The sequence below is a fragment of the Mesocricetus auratus genome, unplaced genomic scaffold (assembly GCF_017639785.1).
Source record: "Mesocricetus auratus isolate SY011 unplaced genomic scaffold, BCM_Maur_2.0 Super-Scaffold_100026, whole genome shotgun sequence".
Lineage (NCBI taxonomy): Eukaryota > Metazoa > Chordata > Mammalia > Rodentia > Cricetidae > Mesocricetus > Mesocricetus auratus.
The window spans coordinates 20,863,934-20,885,479 of NW_024429207.1; the positions used below are offsets into that span (position 1 = coordinate 20,863,934).

General features: G+C 43.1%; 1 protein-coding gene across 1 annotated transcript in view; it reads right to left on the bottom strand.

Annotated features, from left to right (window-relative positions):
- Fut10 (fucosyltransferase 10) overlaps positions 1–21,546 on the bottom strand; it is a 75,932-nt gene that overhangs the window by 43,319 nt on the left and 11,067 nt on the right. The window contains exon 3 of the mRNA XM_005066601.4: positions 18,689–18,983. Coding sequence (XP_005066658.1) covers positions 18,689–18,983 — 295 coding nt within the window. The remainder of the gene's footprint in view (positions 1–18,688; positions 18,984–21,546) is intronic.

Here is a 21,546-nt window from a genome sequence, read left to right on the forward strand (position 1 = left end):
CCAGCTACACACCAAACCCAATGCGTGTCACCAGGTTATGGCAAACTAGGAGGGTGTAATCTAGAACACCATCATAGCACCAGCTATACACCAAGCACAGTGAGTGTCACTAGGTTATGATAGACTAAGAAGGTGTAATCCAGAACATCATCATAGGACCAGCTATACAGCAAGCCCAGTATCACCAGATGACAGCAGAAAGTCCTGCAACTCAAACAGATGTGACAGCTGTTCAGGCATCCTGCACTCATATCTCTCAATGCACATGAATTTGCTGGCTCCTGAGTTTGGATTCACAGACTGCACACTGAGAATCAAGTCTCAGGCACTGTGCAGTAACAGGAGACATTTGTCAGAGCTAACCCATAAACACAGACTAGGAAACAAGCTGTTGTATTTAAAAACCCATGCTCACTGAATACACACTTTTATGCCTTCTTCTGTCTAAAGGCATGGTGCTGTAAAATCTTCAACATTCACAAAACTCAGCCCCTTTGAAATCAGTCATTACCAAGTTGGTTTTTTTGAATGAGGCCTCAACATGTCTTCAAAGACATTAGACACAAGGTCAAAGAAAATGAAAGGGACACACTGAGAATTAAGTCCACTGTGAGCTGATATAAAGCCTCTAGAATAGACAGGGATGGCGTTCAGACAGGCTGCACCTGCTTCTGTTCCATTCACTCTGGCAGTACAGAGACAGACACAGGAAGGCAAGAGTCAGAACTCTGTCACTCGCTTGCCTCACTATGGAGGCACAGCCCAGGGAGCTGCTCAGGCTATTCCATTACTGTTGCTCTGAGTCTAAGTAGAATTACAGGACAATGCCTTCCCAGTTATTTGCACAGACATAGTCTGTATGTAAACCTTTCCAAGCAATTATAAAATCTCTATTTTTCCATCTTAAGACCTTGTATAGAGAAACATTGGAGCCCTGAGGACTGCACACAGAGGATCCGGATCCCAGTCCGACGGGATTCATGGGATTCAGCCCTCCCAGAGACTGCCAGCTTCCAAGTCCCATTCTCCACCCATGGGACAACCAAGGCAAGGGTCCAGACTACCCAGAGTTTGCTAAGGTCCCTATACTAGGACAGCCTCCATCCACGCAAGAGAAAAGCAACCAGGATATTAGACCTGCTCCTACCCACTGGAAAGGAACCGTGGTCACATACCCACCAGGGGAGGAAGAGACTCCTTCTGCACCCACAGGAAGAAATGATGGGAAGAAGACAATACAAAAACACATCCACCAACTGAAAAACCATATGATACCCCCAGAAACTAGAGAATCTACACACACAAGAGCTGAATAGTCCATTGTGGAAGAAGCAGATGAGAAAGACCTTAAAAACAACTTCATGAAAATGATAGAGGCCCTCAAAGAAGATATGAGAAAATCTCTTAAAGACATGGAAGAAAAAACAAACCAAAAAAGCACAAGAAATGGAGGAAAAAATCCAAAAAATGCAAGAATTGCAAGAAATGGAGGAAAAAAATAATCCAAAAAATGAAAGAAAAGACAAACCAAAAAATTCAAAAAAATGCAAGAAAGAGAGGAAAAGACAAAGCAAAAATTACAAGAAACAATTCAAACAGTACAAGGGTTAAAAGCTGAAATAGAGACAATAAAAAAATAAACACAGTCTGAAGGAATGCTGGAAATAGAAAAGCTGGACAAATGGTCAGGTACTACAGATACAAGCATAACCAACAGAATACAAGAGATGGAGGACAGAATCTCAGGTGTTGAAGATACACTAGGGGAAATAGATTCACCGAACAAAGAAAACCTTAAGTCCAACAAATCCCTAACACAAAATATCCAGGAAATATGGGACACCGTGAAAAGACCAAACCTAAGAATAATAGGTATAGTAGAAGGTGAAGAAATCCACCTCAAAGGGGCAGAAAACATATTCAACAAAATCACAGAAGAAACTTTCCCAACTTAAAGAAAGACATGTCAATGAAAGTACAAGAAGCCTACAGAACACCAAATAGAGTGGACCACAAAAGGAAATCCCCTTGTCACATAATAGTAAAAACGCAGAACATACAGAATAAAGAAAGAGTATTAAGAGCAGCAAATGAAAAAGGCCAAGTAACATACAAGATTTTCCAATCAAATGGACCCAAGAAACAAGTGCCAGTAGGAATCCTAATATCTAACAAATTACATTTTAAAATAAAATCAATCAAAAGAGATGAAGGAGGGCAGTTCATACTCATCACAGGAGAAATCCACCAAGCTGAAGTTTCAATTTTGAACATCTATGCCCCAAATACAAATTCACCCACATTCATAAAAGAAACATTACTAAAACTCAAATCACATATAAAGCCCCACACACTTAGTGGGAGACTTCAACACCCCACTTTCACCTCTAGACAGGACTACCAGACAGAAACGTAACAAAGAAGCAAAGGAACTGATAGAAGTTATGACCCAACTGGGATTGGGAGACATCTATAGAACATTCCACCCAAATAAAAAAGAATATACCTTCCTCTCAGTGCCACATGGAACCTTCTCAAAAATCGACCACATACTTGGCAATATATCAAACCTCAACAGGTACAAAAAAATTGGAATAACTCTATGCACCTTATCAGACCACCATGCATTAAAATTAGAATTCAACAACAACACAAATTGCAGAAACCCTACAAACTCATGGAAGTTGAATAATGCACAATTGCACCATGACTGGGTCAATGAAGAAATAAAAAAGAAATTAAAGACTTCCTAGAATTCAATGAGAATGAGGACACAACATCCCCAAACTTATGGGACATTTTGAAAGCAGTGTGAGAGGAAAGTTCATAGCACTAAGTGGCCACATGAAGAAACTGGAGAATAGTCATAGTAGAGAATTAATAACACAAATGAATGTTCTAGAACAAAAAGAAGTAAACTCACCCAGGAGGAGTAGACGCCAGGAAATAATCAAATTAAGGGCTGAAATCAATCTAGTAGAAACCAGGAAACATTGCAAAGAATCAATGAAACAAAGAGTTGGTTCTTTGAGAAAAATCAACAAGATAGACAAACCTTTATCCAAACTAACTAAAAGGCAGAGAAAGAGAGCACGCTAATTAACAAAATCAGAAATGAAAAGAGGGATATAACAACGGACACTGAGGAAATCCAGAGAATCATCAGGGCATACTTTGAAAACCTGTACTCCACAAAATTCAAAAATTTAAAGGAAATGTACAATTTTCTGGATAGATATCACTTGCCAAAACTAAATCCAGAACAGATAAACAATCTAAACAGACCTATAACCATTAATGAAATACAAGCAGTCATCAAAAGTCTCCCAACCAAAAAAAAAGTCCAGGCCCAGATGGCTTCAGTGCTGAATTCTATCAGAAATTCAAAGTTGCAATACTCCTCAAAGTATTCCACACAATAGAAGCAGGAGGTTCACTGCCAAACTCTTTTTACGAGGCTACAATTACCTTGGTACATAAGCCACACAAAGACACAACTAAGAAAGAGAACTTCAGACCAATTTCCCTCATGAACATTGATACAATAATACTCAATAAAATACTAGCAAATCGGATCCAAGAACACATCAGAAAAATCATCCACCATGATCAAGTAGGCTTCATCCCAGAGATGCAGGAATGGTTCAACATTAGAAAATCTATCAATGTAATCCACCATATAAACAAACTGCAAAGGAAAAAACCACATGATCATCTCACTAGATGCTGAAAACACCTTTGACAAAATCCAACACCCCTTCATGATAAAGGTCCTACAGAGATCAGGGATAACAGGAGCATACCTAAACATAATAAAAGCAATATACAGTAAACCAACAGCTAACATCAAACTAAATGCAGAGAAACTTCCATGCAATTCCTCTAAAATCAGGAACAAGACAAGGCTGTCCACTCTCTTCATATCTCTTCAATGTTGTACTTGAAGTTCTAGCTACAGCAATAAGACAACAAAAGGAAATAAAGGGGATACAAATTGGAAAAGAAGAAGTCAAGGTTTCACTATTTGCAGATGATATGATAGTTTACATAAGTGACCTGAAAAACTCTGCAAGGGAACTCCTACAGCTGATAAACACCTTTAGCAAAGTGGCAGGATACAAGGTTAACCCAAAAAAATCAGTAGCCTTATTATATACAGATGATAAATTGGCTGAGAAAGAAATCAGAGAAATATCACCCTTTACAATAGCCATAAACAGCATCAAATATCTGGGGATAACATTAACCAAAGAAGTGAAAGAGCTGTATATAAAGAACTTTGAATCCTTAAAGAAAGAAATCAATGAAGACACCAGAAAATGGAAAGATCTCCCATGCTCTTGGATTGGTAGGATCAACATAATAAAAATGGCAACCTTGCCAAAAGCAATCTACAGATTCAATGCAATCCCTATCAAATTACCGGCACAATTCTTCATAGACCTTGAAAGAACAGTAATCAACTTTATGTGGAAAAACATAAGACCAGGGTAGCCAAAACAACCCTGTACAATAAAGGAACTTCAGGAGGCATCACCATCCCTGACTTCAAGCTCTATTACAGACCATAGTCCTGAAAACAGCTTGGTATTGACACAAAAATAGACAGGTAGACCAATGAAATCAAATTGAAAACCCTGATTTTAAACCACATACCTATGAATACTTGATTTTTGACAAAGAAGCTAAAATTATACAATGGAAAAAAGAAAGCATTTTCAACAAATGGTGCTGGCATAACTGGATATTGGCATGAAGAAGACTGCAAATAGATCCATGTCTATCTCCATGCACAAAACTTAAGTCCAAATGGATTAAAGACCTCAACATAAATCCAGCTATACTGAAACTCTTAGAAGATAAAGTGGGAGATACTCTTCAATGAATTGGTACAGGAGACTGCTTCCTGAACATAACTCCAGAAGCACAGACACTGACATTGACAATTAACAAATGGGACCTCCTGAAACTAAGAAGCTTCTATAAGGCAAAGGACACAGTCAACAAGACAAAAAGGCAGCCCACAGAATGGGAAAAGATATTCACTAAGCCCATATCTGACAGAGGACTGATCTCCAAAACTTACAAAGAACTCAAGAAGCAAGTCTCCAAAACACCAAAGGATCCAATTAAAAAGTGGGGCATAGAACTAAATAGAGAATTCTCAATAGTGGAGTCTAAAATGGCTGAGAAACACTTGAGAAAGTGCTCAACATCCTTAGCCATCAGGGAAATGCAAATCAAAACAACTCTGAGATACCATCTCACCCCTGTCAGAATGGCTAAAATCAAAAACACCAATGACAATTTATGCTGGAGAGGATGTACAGAAAGGGGAACACTCCTCCACTGCTGGTGGGAGTGCCAACTTGTACAGCCACTTTGGAAATCAGTATGGAGATTCCTCAGGAAAATGGGAATCAATCTACCACAAGACCCAGCAATTCCACTCTTAGACATATATCCAAAAGATGCAAATTCATACAACAAGGATGTCTGTTCCACTATGTTCACAGCAACATTATTTGTAATAGCCAGAACCTGGAAGCAACCTAGATGCCTCTCAACTGAAGAGTGGATAGAGAAGATGTGGTATATTCAGTGGAAAAAAAAATGGAATCTTGAAATTTGCAGGCAAATGGATGGCACTAGAAGAAACCATCCTGAGTGAGGTAACCCAGTCACAAAAAGACAAACATGGTATATACTCACTGATATATGGATTTTAGACATGGATCAGGGGAGTGCCAGTCTGAAATTTCACTGACAGAGAGTCTGGGAAACAGGAAATAACCTAAGAAAAATATGCATGGTACCCCAGAGAAAAGGAATGAGGCAAGATCTCCTGAACAGGTTGGGAGCATGTTGGGGGGGGGAGTGGGAACTGGGAAGAAGAGAGAGGGAGAAGAGGAGGAGAGAGTAAGTCATGGAAGAGCAAGAAGGTTGAGTTGGGGGAAAAATAGGGGGAGAACAGGATGAGAAATACCATAATAGAGGGAGTCATTATAGGTTTGAAGAGAGATCTGGCACCAGTGAGACCTCTAGCGATCTACAAGGATGACACCAACTGGCAAACTAAGTAATAGTGGGACACTACCTTAAATGCCCATTCCTGATAATGAACTTGATGACTACCTTATATTCCATCCTAGAACCTTCATACAGTCACTGATGGAAGCAGAGGCAAACACCCACAGCTAAACACTGAACTGAACCCCTGGAACCCAGTGACAGAGAGAGAGGAGCGATTAGCAAATGGGCAAAGAATGGGCTGGCAAAACCAGCAGAAACAGCTGACCTGAACAAGGGGGAGCTCTTGAACCCCAGACCAACAGCTGGGAGGCCGGCATGGGACTGATCCAGACCCCCAAATGTGAGAGTCAGTGAGGAGGCCTGGGCAACCTATGGGGCCCTGGACAGTGGATCAGTATTTATCCCTGGCATACAAATAGACTTCGTGTGTCCAAAACACAAAGAGGGATGCTCTCTCAGCCTGGACTCTTGGGGGAGGGCCTGGACCCTGCCCTGAACTAAATGACAGACTCTAGATATCCCCTATATGGAAGGAAGTGGGGATAGGGTGGGAGGCTGGGGGGGATCGTGGGGGGCATGGAAGGAGGAGAGGAAGAGGGAGCCAGGATTGACATGTGAAGCAAGTTCTTTTCTTAAAAAATGTAACACAAAATGGAAAAAAAAAGAAAAAAATCCAGATCTACAGAGGATTGATCTAAGAGCCAAGCCAATTCTAAAGAGCAACATTTGTAGTTAGAATGTATGGTACCTTTTCTTCAAAGATACAACATGGGGTAGTAAGTCACTGGGGATCAACAACCTGATGAACTGTAAGGAAATTGCCCTGTGTGACTTATTGGTTACAAGTGGAACTGCAGCCATACCTAAAGGACAGGAGCAAAGCCTTCAGTTCCCAGGAAAATGATGTCCAGCCTCAAGTCCGCACGCCCTTCACACCCATCCTACCTAGGGTTTCTGGTGCTGTGAAGAGACACCATGACCTCTTATAAAGAAAAGCATTTAACTGGGACTGGCTTACAGTGTCAGAGGTTTAGTCCATTATCACCATGGTAGAAAACATAATGGTTTGTAGGCAGACATGGTGCTGGAGAAGGGGCTGAGAGTTCTACATCTTGATCTGCAGGCAGCAGAGAGACACTGTCATACTGCTCATGACTTGAGCATATATGAGACCTCAAAGCCTACTCCCACAGTAACACACTACTTCCAACAAGGCCATATCCACTCCAACAAGGCCACAGCTCCTAATAGTGCCACTCCCTATGAGCCAAGCATTCAAGCACATCAGTCTATGGGGGCCATACCTCTTCAAACCACCACAACACCCTTCCTAGGAAATGACTAGAAAACGGGCGATACTCAGGGGGAACAAAACTCAGTAGCTAAACAATAAGAGGGTCTCCACCATAAAGCAGCAAAAATGGGGATAAAAAAACCCTCACGCTATCTGAAATTCCAAAATGAGGATATTCCAGAATATTCAGCAATATTTAAAAAAAAAAGAACAAATGTCCCCTATGAGAAAATCAGATTAACAGGTCATTGTAATAGGAGACAGTTCACTTCAATTTTATACATTTAAAACTTATTTACAGATAATTTTATATGTGTTGGATCTGTCTAATGAAACACAACACTAACCATAAGTAATTAATAAAAATTTCACAAACTTTCAAGATTTAGTTCAAGGTAAATAAAATGTACCCCCTCCAAAAAAAAAAAAAAAGGAAAAGAGAAAAAAGAAATGGAGTCATTGGCTCTAAGCAAGGTTTCCATGGTGACGGTATTGTAAACAATGCTGGTGATGATGATCTGGGATCTATTTACAGTAATATAAAAAAGATGACTTGGGAGCAATCGAAGCCAAACAGGAAGCTGACGGCTGCTGCAGAGGGTAAAGAACAGGAGATACTGTTCATTCTGCGCGCTCTGAGTCTCCTGTGAAATGTGCCATGAGGAAAAGTTAAATTACAACATTATATTGCAATCGATTTCTGATGTAATATAATGTAACCATATTAGATTTGGGGTAGAGAAATATATGCGTCTGGGGAAATTTATTAAATATGAAACTAACAGGCCAGTGAGACGGTTCAGCAGGTGAGGTACTTGCGGCATAGGCTGACGGCATGAGTTCGATCCCCAGGACTGACGTAAAGGTGGAAGGGGAAAACCAACTCTGCAAAGGTGTCCTCCGGCCTCCTCCCATGCTCCATGTCACATATGCACCCTTATGTACGCATTGCACACAATAATAATGTTTTTTTTAATTTGATAAAACTAGGTGCTCAGGGGCTGGAGAGGTGGTCAGTAGTTAGAGCACTGGCTGCTCATCCAAAGGACCAGGATTCAATCCCCAGCACCCACACAACAGCTCACGCCTGTCTGTAACTCCAGTTCCAGGAACCTGACTCTGATCCCCCAAACCAGCATGGTGGGAGGAGAGAGCCAATTCCTGCATCTTGTCCTCTGACTTCCACATATGCATCATGGTATAATACATACATGCACATACACGTGTATTTGTGCAAATGCACACACACAGCATGCATGCACCCAAACATACACACACACACGTGCGCGCGTGCACACACGCACCCAAACATACACATTCCCAAAAAATAAATGTAGTAAGTTTTTGAATGACATCCGATCATGAATGGAGAAGAGGATGAGAAGGTCCCACCCTTCCCTGAGTAAGAACAGACAACAGCCTGAGTGCAGGGCTCCTGAGGTTCCAGACCTCTCTGGAGAGCTACTGGAAGCTGAAAGTTGCTGAGGCAAAGGAAGGCGTTTTCTCCCATAGTGTACTTGCCGGTAAGGTGGCCATGCTCCTGTAAATAACCTCACAGTTGTGACTCTGTAAGCATCCCTAATGAAGCCCTTAGACCACACACCCATCCCAGAAAGGAGGAGGAGCAAGAGGAGGAGGGGGGAGGCAATGGGACAAGGTGACACTCAGGAGAATCCCCTGTTCAAGGCCATCCTCAGTTGTAGAGAATTTGAGACAGTCTGGCTCCATAAGACCTTGTCTGAAAATGAGAGGAAAGGGTGAGAGAGAGCAGAAATACAAACATAAGTTCCAGAGGGAAACTTCAGGATAAGTAATTACGGAGGAAAAGAACTACCACTTTTGTTTTTATTTTCTCAGAGATATGGCCCTTCCTTCCTGCATTGCCTTGAATTGGTCTTGCATTACAATTCTGCTGCTTAAGCCTCCTGAGTTGTGGGATTACAGACAAGGGCCACCGCACAAAGGGCATGCGTGCGTACATGCGTGTGTGTGCACACTTATATTGACTTTGGACATTAAATTTTTAAAAAATTGATGAAATTATCAAAATTCTTCATCCTAAGATAGTTTTTGTTCCACTACCATATAACTCTAACACTGTTTTTTTTCCTTTGTGTAGTGAAACGAAGCGTTAAAGACTGACACATGAGCATTTTAAAGCAAAATTGGAGGAATAAATATCGATGTCCTACTCCATTACTAGGCTTAACTGTACACAGTGCCCTCTAGTGTCACCACATGAAAGCTGTAAAAGAAATGTCCTTAACAAGGAACACCCTCTTGAATCCTCTGTTCTCTTCCTGGGCTCAGTCTCCTGATTCTAGGTCCCAGATTTGGCTAGGACAATTTCTTTGATAGCATTGCTTCACTGTAACCTTTTTCTAAAGGTTTCACTAGATCATCATGGAAACTAGTTAATGATAAATTTAGAGACAAATATGCTCTAAGTTCCAAGCAAATGTTTCTTTAGTTGGAGGAAGAAAAAAAAAACTTTTACTGTTCCCAGCACCTTTTGAATCTGCACATGCTTTCCGAATCAAAAGCAGAGTCCGACAGAAGCTTGACATGACATGGGTTGTGCACACGGAGAACAGGAAGTGACTGTGGCAGTAGCTGCTTGCATGAGCAAACTGGTATCTGCAGGCATCTGAGGATACTGTCGCCATTAGTAACGGCTTCCACGATCTATAGACATCTGAAGGGCAGCTATCCTGTTGCCATTAGTAACTGCTTCCGTGACCCATACTGACACCTACAGGCATCTGAAGGGCAGCTATACTACCGCCATTACTAAGGAACTGCTTCCATGACCCATACTGATGTCTGCAGGCATCTGAAGGGCAACTGTTAACTGTGGCCATGAGTAACTGCTGAACCGAAATTACCTAAGAAGGACAAGGAAACACAGATAATACACCTAAATCATTGCTGCAGGTGAAAATGGGGAGAGTCAATAGCAACAGGCCACACTGATAAATCCCATCCCTTGTAGAAAGGAAAATGTAAAAATTCAACAGCAGCAACTGCCTTTCCACTCACTTGTGTGCCTGAGAAGAATGTGTTTCCTTCCTAAGCATTATTTACTGTTTGATTAAGGTGCATATTTCTCCCAGCCAGAACACTGTCTAGTGTTCAGTTCCCTGCTGCTAGGTGACGGAGAAAGAGCCCAGCACTGCCTTTACCATCCGCACCTTGCCACCATCTAACGACGCCCATACAACCGCCGCTATCGCGTACGCAAAGCGCGGTAATGGTCACCGATCGTCAGTAAATGATAATTATATCTATCAGAATGTTTAGTGGAAGGTTTAATAACTGAGTAATGCTTACACGCTTGGCTTGGCCACCTTCAATGCTTACACGCTAGTTTCATTACCGCTTACACGTTTGTTTACACGCGACACGCTTTACACGCTGCTTACAATGCTTACGCACGTATGCTTATAATGCGAGGAACGAATACCACACGCCGACACGCGCGGCGCATGATAAAGAAAAGAAGAAAAACAGAGATAAAATGCTGATAGTAGCAGTGAGCATGGCGGCGGGCACAGCACCACTGCCAGCGGTTTCTGCCAGCGCTGAGCATGCATAAGATGTTGACGATGGTATGCTACATGGCAACGATGCGGTAAAAGGTAGATCATTGTTATTTACACGTTTACAACGCTTAGTTTACACGCTTATTTACAAAACGCTTTGGCTTACACGCTTTACACGCTTACACGCTTACTATCGCTATTTACTAACAAGTGCACGCTATTTACTAATGTGCTGGCTTAATGCTTACACGTTTATTTAATAAGCTGGCTAATGCTATTATTTAATGTTATTAGCGTGAGGACAGTGAGTGAGGACAGTGAGGACAGTGGGGACAGTGGGGGAAATGGGGTGAGAGCCTCCCCTGTGGGGGGACTCTCCTCAGAGGACCTCACAGGAACTCTCTAGCTCAAGGTCAGAAATCCAGTGTCTCTGAAATAATTCTAACGCTGGTTTCTAGCTGCAAGCTTATAAACCGCTGCCTTCTCTATGCTGGTCTCAGTCTTGACCAAGAAACCCTCACAAAGCGTTTGTCCACTTCCACATAAAATCAAGAGAATGATCCTGACCAAACTCCTCTTTACAGACCAGCCACACAGGATTGGACACCAGCCTAAAATGCAGTTATTAGTTCCCTGGAACCAACAAATACATAATCACGGTAACAGTTTCCAGTGTAACTTTTCTGTGTGTGATGCTGGGAATAGAATCCAGGGCCTTCAAGTACACTTAAATTCTCCTCCACCACGCTGAATTCTCCACCTTTCCCACATAAATGAAAAGAACTTTCTACACCTAGAAAGGTTTTTAAAATGCCACAGTCTTCACAAGGTCTGAGTATATTAGAGACACAAACTTGTGAAGCAAAAGGCAAGGTTAAGAATTCGGATTAGCGTGTGGATGATTGAGAGTTGTGACTGTAACTCCCAGAGCAGGGCACGTTCATCTTTCCACTGAGTTACAGGGGGATCTCCCCAGGCTGTTTCATGTGTATAACACAGAGAACTTGGAAATGTTCATTTCTACCCTTTTCCTTGTCTCAAGGTGCAGCCTGTTAGTCCTGGATCCTGTGGAGGGACAGACCTGGTACCATATATGTGCAGCTGCTGGCCAGAACAAAGTGCCCCTCCTCCAGGTCCACATGTATGAGCCAGTCTGCAGCATGGCTTCCCTGGGTACTGACTGGGGCTGGGGCGGGATCCTCCCAGCCCTGGAAGGACCCCCGTGAAGGAGGATGCCCAGCTACAGACTGAGACATGCTCACACACCCTGCCAGATGCCGCTCCCCGGCTCCTGCTAGAAGCTTCTCACTCTCACCCCATTTTTCGTCTGAACAAATTGTTCTCTGGCTTCTCGGTTTCCAAATTGACATTTCTCCCTCCCCTGGTCTGTTCCTAATTAAATGGCCTGACAAACTTGGTTTGCTAACCTCACAGCGGCTTCTACTCCGACAGCTCTCTGCTGCCCCCTCCTGTCATGATGTGGAACAAGAAACTCTTGAAATTCGCCTCGGTCATGGCGGCTCCTTTGAGGGTGCTAGGCATGCCAGGCACTATGCTCAGTACTAGAAATGCAATAGGGAGCAAGTTGATAAAGGCCTTCATTTTTGCACGCGATACATTAGGAAAGGCGCACACTGTCTGATCACATAGCAAATGTTACATCCCAACTCAGAGGGCTTAGGAGGCGTTTTAAGAGCAGGTATGACCTTGTCAGGGATCAGCGGAAGCCTCCTACTGTAGTGATACAGGCTGAGATGGAAGGATGAGAGGAATAAGGAGAATGAGGGGGTAGGGAACATTCCACAGAGGAGGAAGCAGCACTGTGGTCTCAGATAGCAGGAAATACCGTATTACATGAGAAGAAAGAAAACCAGCCTGTTTAGAGGAAGCTGCAACCTGGAAGGCAGGGCAGCATCTGCCTAGAACTGAAGGAGCCAGACTTTCCACCTGCAGTCTTGGAAGCCACCCGCTGCCTCCTGCTGCCATTGGAAAGGAAGAGCCAGGAAGAGGCACTCATCTCTGCTTTCTTTCAGAATTGTGACGTTAACTGGAGAAACACGGCCGGATTCTCAGGCAGTTTTGCAGAAACACGGCCGGATTCTCAGGTAGTTTTGCAGAAACACGGCCGGATTCTCAGGCAGTTTGGCCTTCCTTCCCTTCTTCGGCTCTCATGTGCCATGCCCAACCAGAGTGCTCACTCAGAAGGGAGCTGGCACTCCTGGCTGGTCAAACCTTATAATGAATATTATGTCCTCACATCGCTCATATCATGTGACTGTGAATTTCTTTAACTGGGAAGATTAAAAGTCAAGTAACATTAGCAGATAGTTGGGTTTTTTAATGTTTCTTAGCTGTGAGGATGAATCCTTTACATGTTACACTGTTCCTAAAAGCAAAAGAAGCCAGGAAGCTGTTAATTTGCTCGTAACGTCTGTTACTGCTTTTGTGCTATCTCTGAAGACAAAATGGCTTTGTCGATTACAGTTTTATTTAAGCCCAATTAAATTATGGGCCTTTAATGGCGAAACACCAGTTTTATCAGGCAGTGCACAGACATTGGTGCCCTCCCCAGCCCCACTCCTTATTGCCACACGCCAGAGATCACTACCCCGGCAAGACTTAAGAGTGTCAGCTCCTATTTCCTTGTCAGACAGACCACACAGATAAGCAAGGATTCCTTCCCACCATAATTCCTAGGAAAACAATGGGGTATTTGGGCTGCAGACACAGAGCATAATTGAGATCAGAGTATCACACTGAAAAATATATAGATATTAACAGCTCAGCTGCCTTTTCCAGCTCAAGTCCCAGAAGGTTGTTGTTCTCATGTTACTTTTGAGGATCCTTTTCCAGTCTGATTTCTATTGCCGTGATTACACACACACACACACACACACACACACACACACACACACACACACCACTCTGAAAAAAAGCAGCTTAGAGAAGAAAAGGGTTTGTTTCAGCTTACAAATTACAGCCCATTGTTGAGGGAACTTAGGAGTCAGAACTCAAGCAGGAATTTGAAGCAAAACCATGGGTAAATGCTGCTTGCTGCTACTGGTTAACTTTTTGTGTGTACCAGGACCACTTGTCCAAAGAATGTGTTACCCGTAGTAGGCTAGGCACTCCTACGTCAATTAGGACCCTACCATCAAGATAATCCCCCTTACACATACCCAAAGGCCACTCTGATCTGGGCACTCTCTCAACTGAGACACCCTTCTCAAGTGACTCTTAGGCTATGTCAAGCTGATAGTTAAAGCTGACTAGGTCATAGATGCTCACTGGGAAATCGGATCAATCCAAGAGAAAACCCTGTGTCATAGTGACATGATGCAGTTTTAAGTTCACTGCAAGCTGAGCTGTAACTGTAATCTTGGGTTATACTCATATAAACCCTGATAATGACTGCTGCAAGAATGACTGCTGTGTTCTTAACTGCTAAGCCATCTCTCCAGCTCCAAGACCTGAGATTTTAATGAGATGGGAATCACTGAAAAATCTCAACAGAGCTCCACAGCTGGATTTCTACACATTAAACATTACACAGCTAATCGTTTGAATAGAAACAGAGAGTCTACTTAAGTCTTCATTAGTTATAGCCATCTTTTCTGTGTTTTATTTTATGTCTACCTTGCCATAATTTAGCGCTGTACTTGGTAGATGGGCATTCAGAGGAGGAAGATCCCCTGGGGCAAAGAACCAGGGCTGGTTAATAACTGTTGTCCTCGGATTGGCTTTTGAGCAGCTAGGAACTCAAGTTAGCAAGAGCTCTACCACTGAGCCACACCCACAGACCTTAGCTGAGGTTTCTCTATCCCTTCCTCTTAGCTGACTCTTACAAGGGATTTCAGCTTTCAGTGATTCCCCCACCCCCATCCTCCTACTGGATATAAAATCTCTGCCAACATCTTTGCTTGGTCCCATTATAGCCTTCAATCCTGTCTCTCCCTTATCTAGACCTCTTCTTTGTACGTCTCAGAAAATACACTCCATTTTCTTCCTCCATACCCCATGTGGTGGTTTGAATAGGAATGGCCCCCAATAGACTCGTGTGTTTGAATGCTCAGGCCCCAAGGGAGTGGCACTATTAGGAGGTGTGGTCTTGTTGGAGTAGGTGTGGCCTTGTTGGAAGAAATACATCACTGTGGAGCTTTGAGGTCTCAGAAGCTCAAGCCTGCCTAGTGGCTCACAGTCTCTTCCTGCTGCCCGCAGATCACGATATAGAACTTGTAGCACCTTCTCCAGCACTACGTCTGACTGTATGCCACCATGCTTCTCACCATGATGATAATGGACTAAACCTCTGAAACTGTAAGCCAGCCCCAATTAAATGCTTTCCAATATAAGAGTTGCAGAGTCATGGTGTCTTTCACAGCAATAGGAACCCTAATATAATCCCTCAAGGGCTCCTACTTTATCTGGGTGTGTTGTTTCTCTTCTGGGAATTGCATGCACAGAGTTTCACATACACAAAGCACATGCTCTCCCACTGAGCTGCCCTGGCCCCTCTCCTATTTCATGAAAGAAGTCTCAGAAAACATTTTTGGATGCTCTCTCCCGCCTTTGGAGAGTCCTCTAACACAGTGGTCCTCAACCTTCCTAATGCTGCAAGCCTTTAATACAGTTCTTCATATTACGGTGGCCGCCAACCATAAAATTATTTTTGTTACCACTTAGTAACTGTAATTTTGCTACTGTAAGTGTGTGGTATGCAGGATGGTCTTAGGTGACGTCTGTGAAAGAGTCATTCAACCCACAGCGGGGTTGAGACCCACAGGTTGAGAACCACTGCTCTAAGGGACCACGAACCAGCCTTGTGTGTACCGGGTAATATCAAAACTACTAAAAAAACACAAACAAAAAAAAAACCTACTGTTTGTCTACACTGCCAACCAAATACAAGCTATGCACTAGACTTTTCTGACAAGAGAAATACAGACAAATGCTTTAGGACACAAAGACTGAATAAACGATGATGCCGATCCAAGAACATTTGTGAGGTTTGTCCAAGACAATTGCTGTTCAGTCTCACCTTCACACGCAAGGTTTAGCTAGTAGAACCAATGATTAAGCGTGAAAGTCTGAAATAGACCCATGGAGCCTTGAACGGCACACTAACAAAAACAGCAAGCGCCTAGCACTTGGTTTTCAATGAGAGTATCAGGAAGTTAGAGATCTAAGGTATGATGACAGTCACAGCTGGGGCATACTGTTAGCATGCCAGGAAGCTGGATAAAGATGGAGCCGCCTCTGAAAAACCACAAGTCCCAGTCTGACTAGAAAATTAAGGGTGAGGCAGAGAGATCTGCAGTCCTGGACAGTCACCAAGCAGAGTCCTGCATTACCAGCCACAGTCATTTGAGTTCCTACCACGATGGGAGGAAACAGTCACCCGAAAAAGCAATCATTACTACATTTTAACTGATAAAAACAGGAAGATTCCATATACTGCCTGAGAGGGGAGAGGGAGGTAAAAGCTCACTATGCACAATGGGGTGTGTGTGTGTGTGTGTGTGTGTGTGTGTGTGTGTGTGTGTGTGTGTTGGAAGACATAGGTGCTCAACTTGTTTCCCTGGGCAGAAGGCACTGGTGTGTTTAAATAAATGTTTATTAGAGGTTTCTAATAGCATCCACAATACTCAGTATTTTCTTTATGCTTCAAAAATTATAGGCAGAGGACAGAAGTCAGTGACAAAGCACTTACTGAGCATATATGAGGCTCCGGGTTCAGTCCTCAGTAGAAATAAGTAAATAAAGATTCGGTTTGGTAGCTGAGGAGATGGAGCAATCAGTAAAGGGCCAACCCCAAAGCAAAAGGACCTGAGGTCAATCCGCAGTGCCCATATGAAAAAGGACCTGAGGTCAATCCGCAGTGCCCATATGAAAAAGGACCTGAGGTCAATCCGCAGTGCCCACATGAAAAAGACAGATATGGTGGCCCACACTTGTAACCCAGAGACAGAGACAAAAAGATCCAGGCTCACCGCCCAGACACCTTGGCCCAACTGGTAAGTCCTGGGTCCCAGAGAAAGACCTTGACACAAAACTCAAGGTGGATGGTTCCTGAGGAATGACATCTAAGGTTGACGTCTGGCCTCTCCATGCAGAGGTACATGCACACACATACATATACCCACATAGACATGAACATGCATGTACACATGCCCACATAAGCATGCACACATATTTTCAACACACACACTACAGAATCATACAGTTCTAATCATGATGTTTTCTTTATCAAGTTTGGAAGACTGGTATGGTGTTGTTAAAAATGACAGAAATTAAACCAAATGTTTTGATTCATGGCTGCAACCCCAAAAGGCAAGAAACTGAAGTAGGAAGAGCAAAAATTTTGAGGCCAGCCTGGGCCACATCATGAAACTCTGTCTCAAAAAGGCAAAAACAGGAAAGGAAATTAATTAAACTCAGTATTTAACTCTTGCTTCATATTAAATCACAACACAAATAGCGGATCACAGTCCCTCATCAACACATATACAACATGAGTTTCTGAATTCAGAACATTTGGATTTTAGAAGGGTTTTTAAAAATAAGTTTCATATCTATGTTATATCACAATTTCAATGTAATCTGCAATTAGATGATGTTCAGAAATAGCACTCAGTACTGTTCTGTGGCCTTTGATTTCTCAGAACAGGCAAACTGCAGCCTGGCCCTGAAGGGCCAGACCTCCCTCACTCTGACCCACATCCACATGTAGCAAAGAAGCAATCAGCCAGGTTGGGATTGTTAAATACTGGTTGAGCATCCTTAATCCAAAAAGCCAAGATCCAAATATGCTCCAAAGTCCAAGCTTTTTGACTTCCAACAATTTTGTGGACTATTATTTTAATATGTGTTACATTTGTTTATGCTGTGGAACATTTGTCTAATGATGCAAAGATGCGTTACATTATTTTATGGTGCATTTGCTTAACTCTGTGAAGCTGTGTTACTTTGCCTGTCTACAACACCTGATTGGTCTAATGAAGAGCTAAAGGACCAATAGCAAGGCAGGAGAAAGGATAGGCGGGGCTGGCAGGCAGAGAGAATAACCAGGAGGGGAAATCTGGAGAGAAAGTGACGGAGAAGCAAGAAAAGAAGAGGCCAGCCACCCAGTCACACAGCCAGACATGGAATAAGAAGGGAAGAAAAGACACAGAAATAGAGAAAGGAAAAGCCCAGAGACAAAAGGTAGATGAGATAATATAAAGTTAAGAAAAGCTGGCAAGAAACAAGCCAAGCTAAGGCTGGGCACTCATAAGCAATAATGGGTCTCTGTGTATGTTTATTTGGGAGCTGGGTGGCAGGCTCCCCAAAGAGTAGAGAGTAAGAACAACCAACTATACCAAGGCATTTTATAAAAGGCAGCGTTTAATTGGGAGATGGCTTACAGTTTCAGAGCGTGAGTCCATGATCATCACTGTGGAAAGTACAGTGGCAGGCAGGCTGGTAGTCATGGTGCTGGAGCGGTAGCTAAGAGCCTATATCCTGCTTTTGAAACCTCAAAGCGCACCCCGAATGACAAGCCTCCTCTATGAACGATCACACCTCCTAAACCTTCCTAAACTAGTCCACCAACTGAGACCACTCATTCAAACACATGAGCCTATAGGGGCCATTCTCATTCAAACCAACACAGTTGGCCAGGATTGTTTGGTGACATTTGCTAAATGCCACAGGCCTTCCACACAGCCAACACTGTGGTCCCAACACATGTTCAGAGAGCTCTGGCCTCTCAAGGTGAGCAGTAACTCGGCTTTGAACAAGGCATTAACAAATGAAAGGAGGAAGGGGAAGCCCAGCTCACCATAGAAGAGGAAGGCCTTGGTCATGGGATGATGCTGGAAGGTCCGGTTGATGGTGAAGAAGCAAGCATCTGCTCCACACTGGCCGAGCCTGCCCGTCTCTCCAGTCAGGGGGGACCACCACAGCACAACCGGGTAGCTCCCAATGTCCATCGCATTCTTCACACCCAAGGCTAGTGCTTCCTTTTCAGGAAATGGGTTAAGATGGTTAGGCTCTTCCTCAACATTTTTATGTCCATCTTGCAAATTGGCATTTTTAAGCTTCTTCCTTTCAAATTTTCCAAGCTCGACCACAACCTGAAAGTGAAGATAACCATTATCAGGATCTGTTTTCCTTTGGCACAACTCCCATTCTCTTGATGGATTTAGCTTCCTGTCAGTCTTCTATAACAACATACCCAAACCTCTTTAAAATAACACTTTAAACCATACAGTTGTGGAGGTCAGGAGCTAGACATGGGTGGACAGTCTAAAATCAAAGGACCAGCATATCGACACTCTTCTACAGACCCCGAGGGACAGCCCACCCTCTTGCTTTTTCTATCTTTCAGGAATAGTTCACAAAGTTTATTTGACTTATAACCTGCTTTCAATGTTTAGATCTATCAACACCACTTCTCTTACTCCTGACCCTGCCCCTCTCTGTGACGGCATCCAACAAGGGTTCTCTGCTTTTAATGACTTGTGGGATTGCCTTCAACTTCTGTGACTAATTCTGGACAATCTCCTGCCTTGTTCCACGGGGTGCTGCTATAAGAGAATACCCGAGGCTGATAATCTCTAATGTGCTTTTCACAGTTCTGGAGTCCAAGAGCAGGAAAGGGACAGGAAGAGCTGGGGTGTGGCTCAGTGCCAGTAGGCTTGCCCACTGCACGCAAAGCCATGGGCTTCATCCAGACACAGGCTATCCACCAAAGAGACTATTTTAGAGTCAGGGTGGTAGCATATACATGCAATCCTAGTGCTTAAGAGGCTGAGGCAGTAAAATACCAAGTTCAGGGTCAACATAGTGAGACCTTGTCCCAAAATAGGAAAGAGAGAAACATCTTTTTACCAGCAACCCACTCCTAAGGTAGCAAAGTTCCATTATAATGGTACTAAGTCCTCTATAAGCAGCCAAGAGCAGCTCCTTTCTAATGGGCTTGCTATTCCTGGTGTGAGAAAAGGGCCACTGACCACCATGCATCACCTGGAGTCCATAACTCCCTAAGGGAAGGGTAAAACTTCGACTATAGTCTCAAAAGTACCCATGCCAACTAAGATGTTAAGACCTTCTCTATGAAAGCCAAGTGCTATTCCAGAAGAATAAAAAAATACATTAGCTTGAAGCAACCCACACCAAGTCAGCCCTTGCCAAGAGCTTCCTCGGCGTTTTTATAATATAATAATGTGGCTCTTCCCCAAAAGCTTGACGGGAGCAAGTTCATTTACAGCTCCAGGCCCTCTCATCATCTGACCTTCCTTCTTACTAATGTACAGCCAGTAACTTAAAGAAAAAGGCTGTCAAAACTCCCTGAGATGGAACTCCAATACAAAATTTGTTCCACATGTCTCACCCACGTCTCCTGTGTGAAGTGTAAGTTCATTTATAAATAATAGAGGCAGTTTTAAGAAGAGTTTTAAGAAGAGCTGTTTCTGCTCTTAATATGTATTTATCCCTAGTTGTAGGAAATATGAGAAAAAGGAAGACATGAAGCAAAACCTTACGGATAAGATCGGTGAAACCCACAATCCTAAGGACAAATAAACCAGTTTCTTCAACATTTCCAAGCCATGGAATAAAATGTGGAAGAAACCTCCCAGACAAAAACAAAATAAAATACAAATGCAAAACTTGAGATTTGCCAGCCTAATGCAGTGTATGGGGATGTGTTTAGTGCAATGTTGTAGAATACTATTTTAAGTAGACAAACATGGGTTACATTTGTTTCTGCTGTGGACTATTACTTTAGCTGTGGTGATGGGGAAGTCCTGAGTATATGTCAATAAAGCACTGCTGGCCAATAGGGAAGCAAGATAGGTGGGACTAGGAGTCCAGGAGGATTCTGGGTAGGAGAAACACAGGGAGTCATCATGTAGCCCGCCAGAGAAGTAATATGTCTGTCCGGTAAGAGAAATAGTTAGAATGGCAGTTGAAGCACTGTTGGCCAATAGGGAAGCAAGATAGGTGGGACTAGGAGTCCAGGAAGATTCTGGGTAGGAGAAACACAGGGAGTCATCATGTAGCCCGCCAGAGAAGTAATGTCTGTCCGGTAAGAGAAATAGTTAGAATGGCAGTTGTGGGGTAAATACTCAAGTCAGAGCTAGCCAGTAAGAAACAAGCAAGGCCAACAGCTTCATAATTAATACAGCATCTTGTGTGTTACTTGGGGACTACAACACCGTAGAGCCCAGGCAACTGGTGAGGAAAAACCAAAGCAGCTGACAAAGAAAAAGCTTCTCTCTACACTGTGGAAAGATGTGTTACATTTGTTTCACCTTTCCTGCCTAAGGCACCTGATTGGTATAATAAAGAGCTAAATGACCGGAGAGGGGGATGGGAGAGGAGGAGGAGGAGAGAAAGAGGTATAAAAGAAGGGAGACACCCAAGGCCAGCCAGCTGCTAGCCAGCTAGATGGAGTACAACATAAGAAAAGGGGAGGGAGAGAGGGCCCCAAGACAAAGCATAGATGAAGAGAAACGGGTTAAGCTGAGCATTCAGAGCTAACAGTAAGTCTCCCTGTCATGGTCTGGTTGGTGGCCTGAAAGAAAGCCTAGCACACTGCAGATTCACAATCTCACTGGAAAAGGGCTTTTCTCTGGGAGAAATCTAGCATGTCTACTATAGAGGGAACTGAAAGATAACTGTTCACTGCAGCAG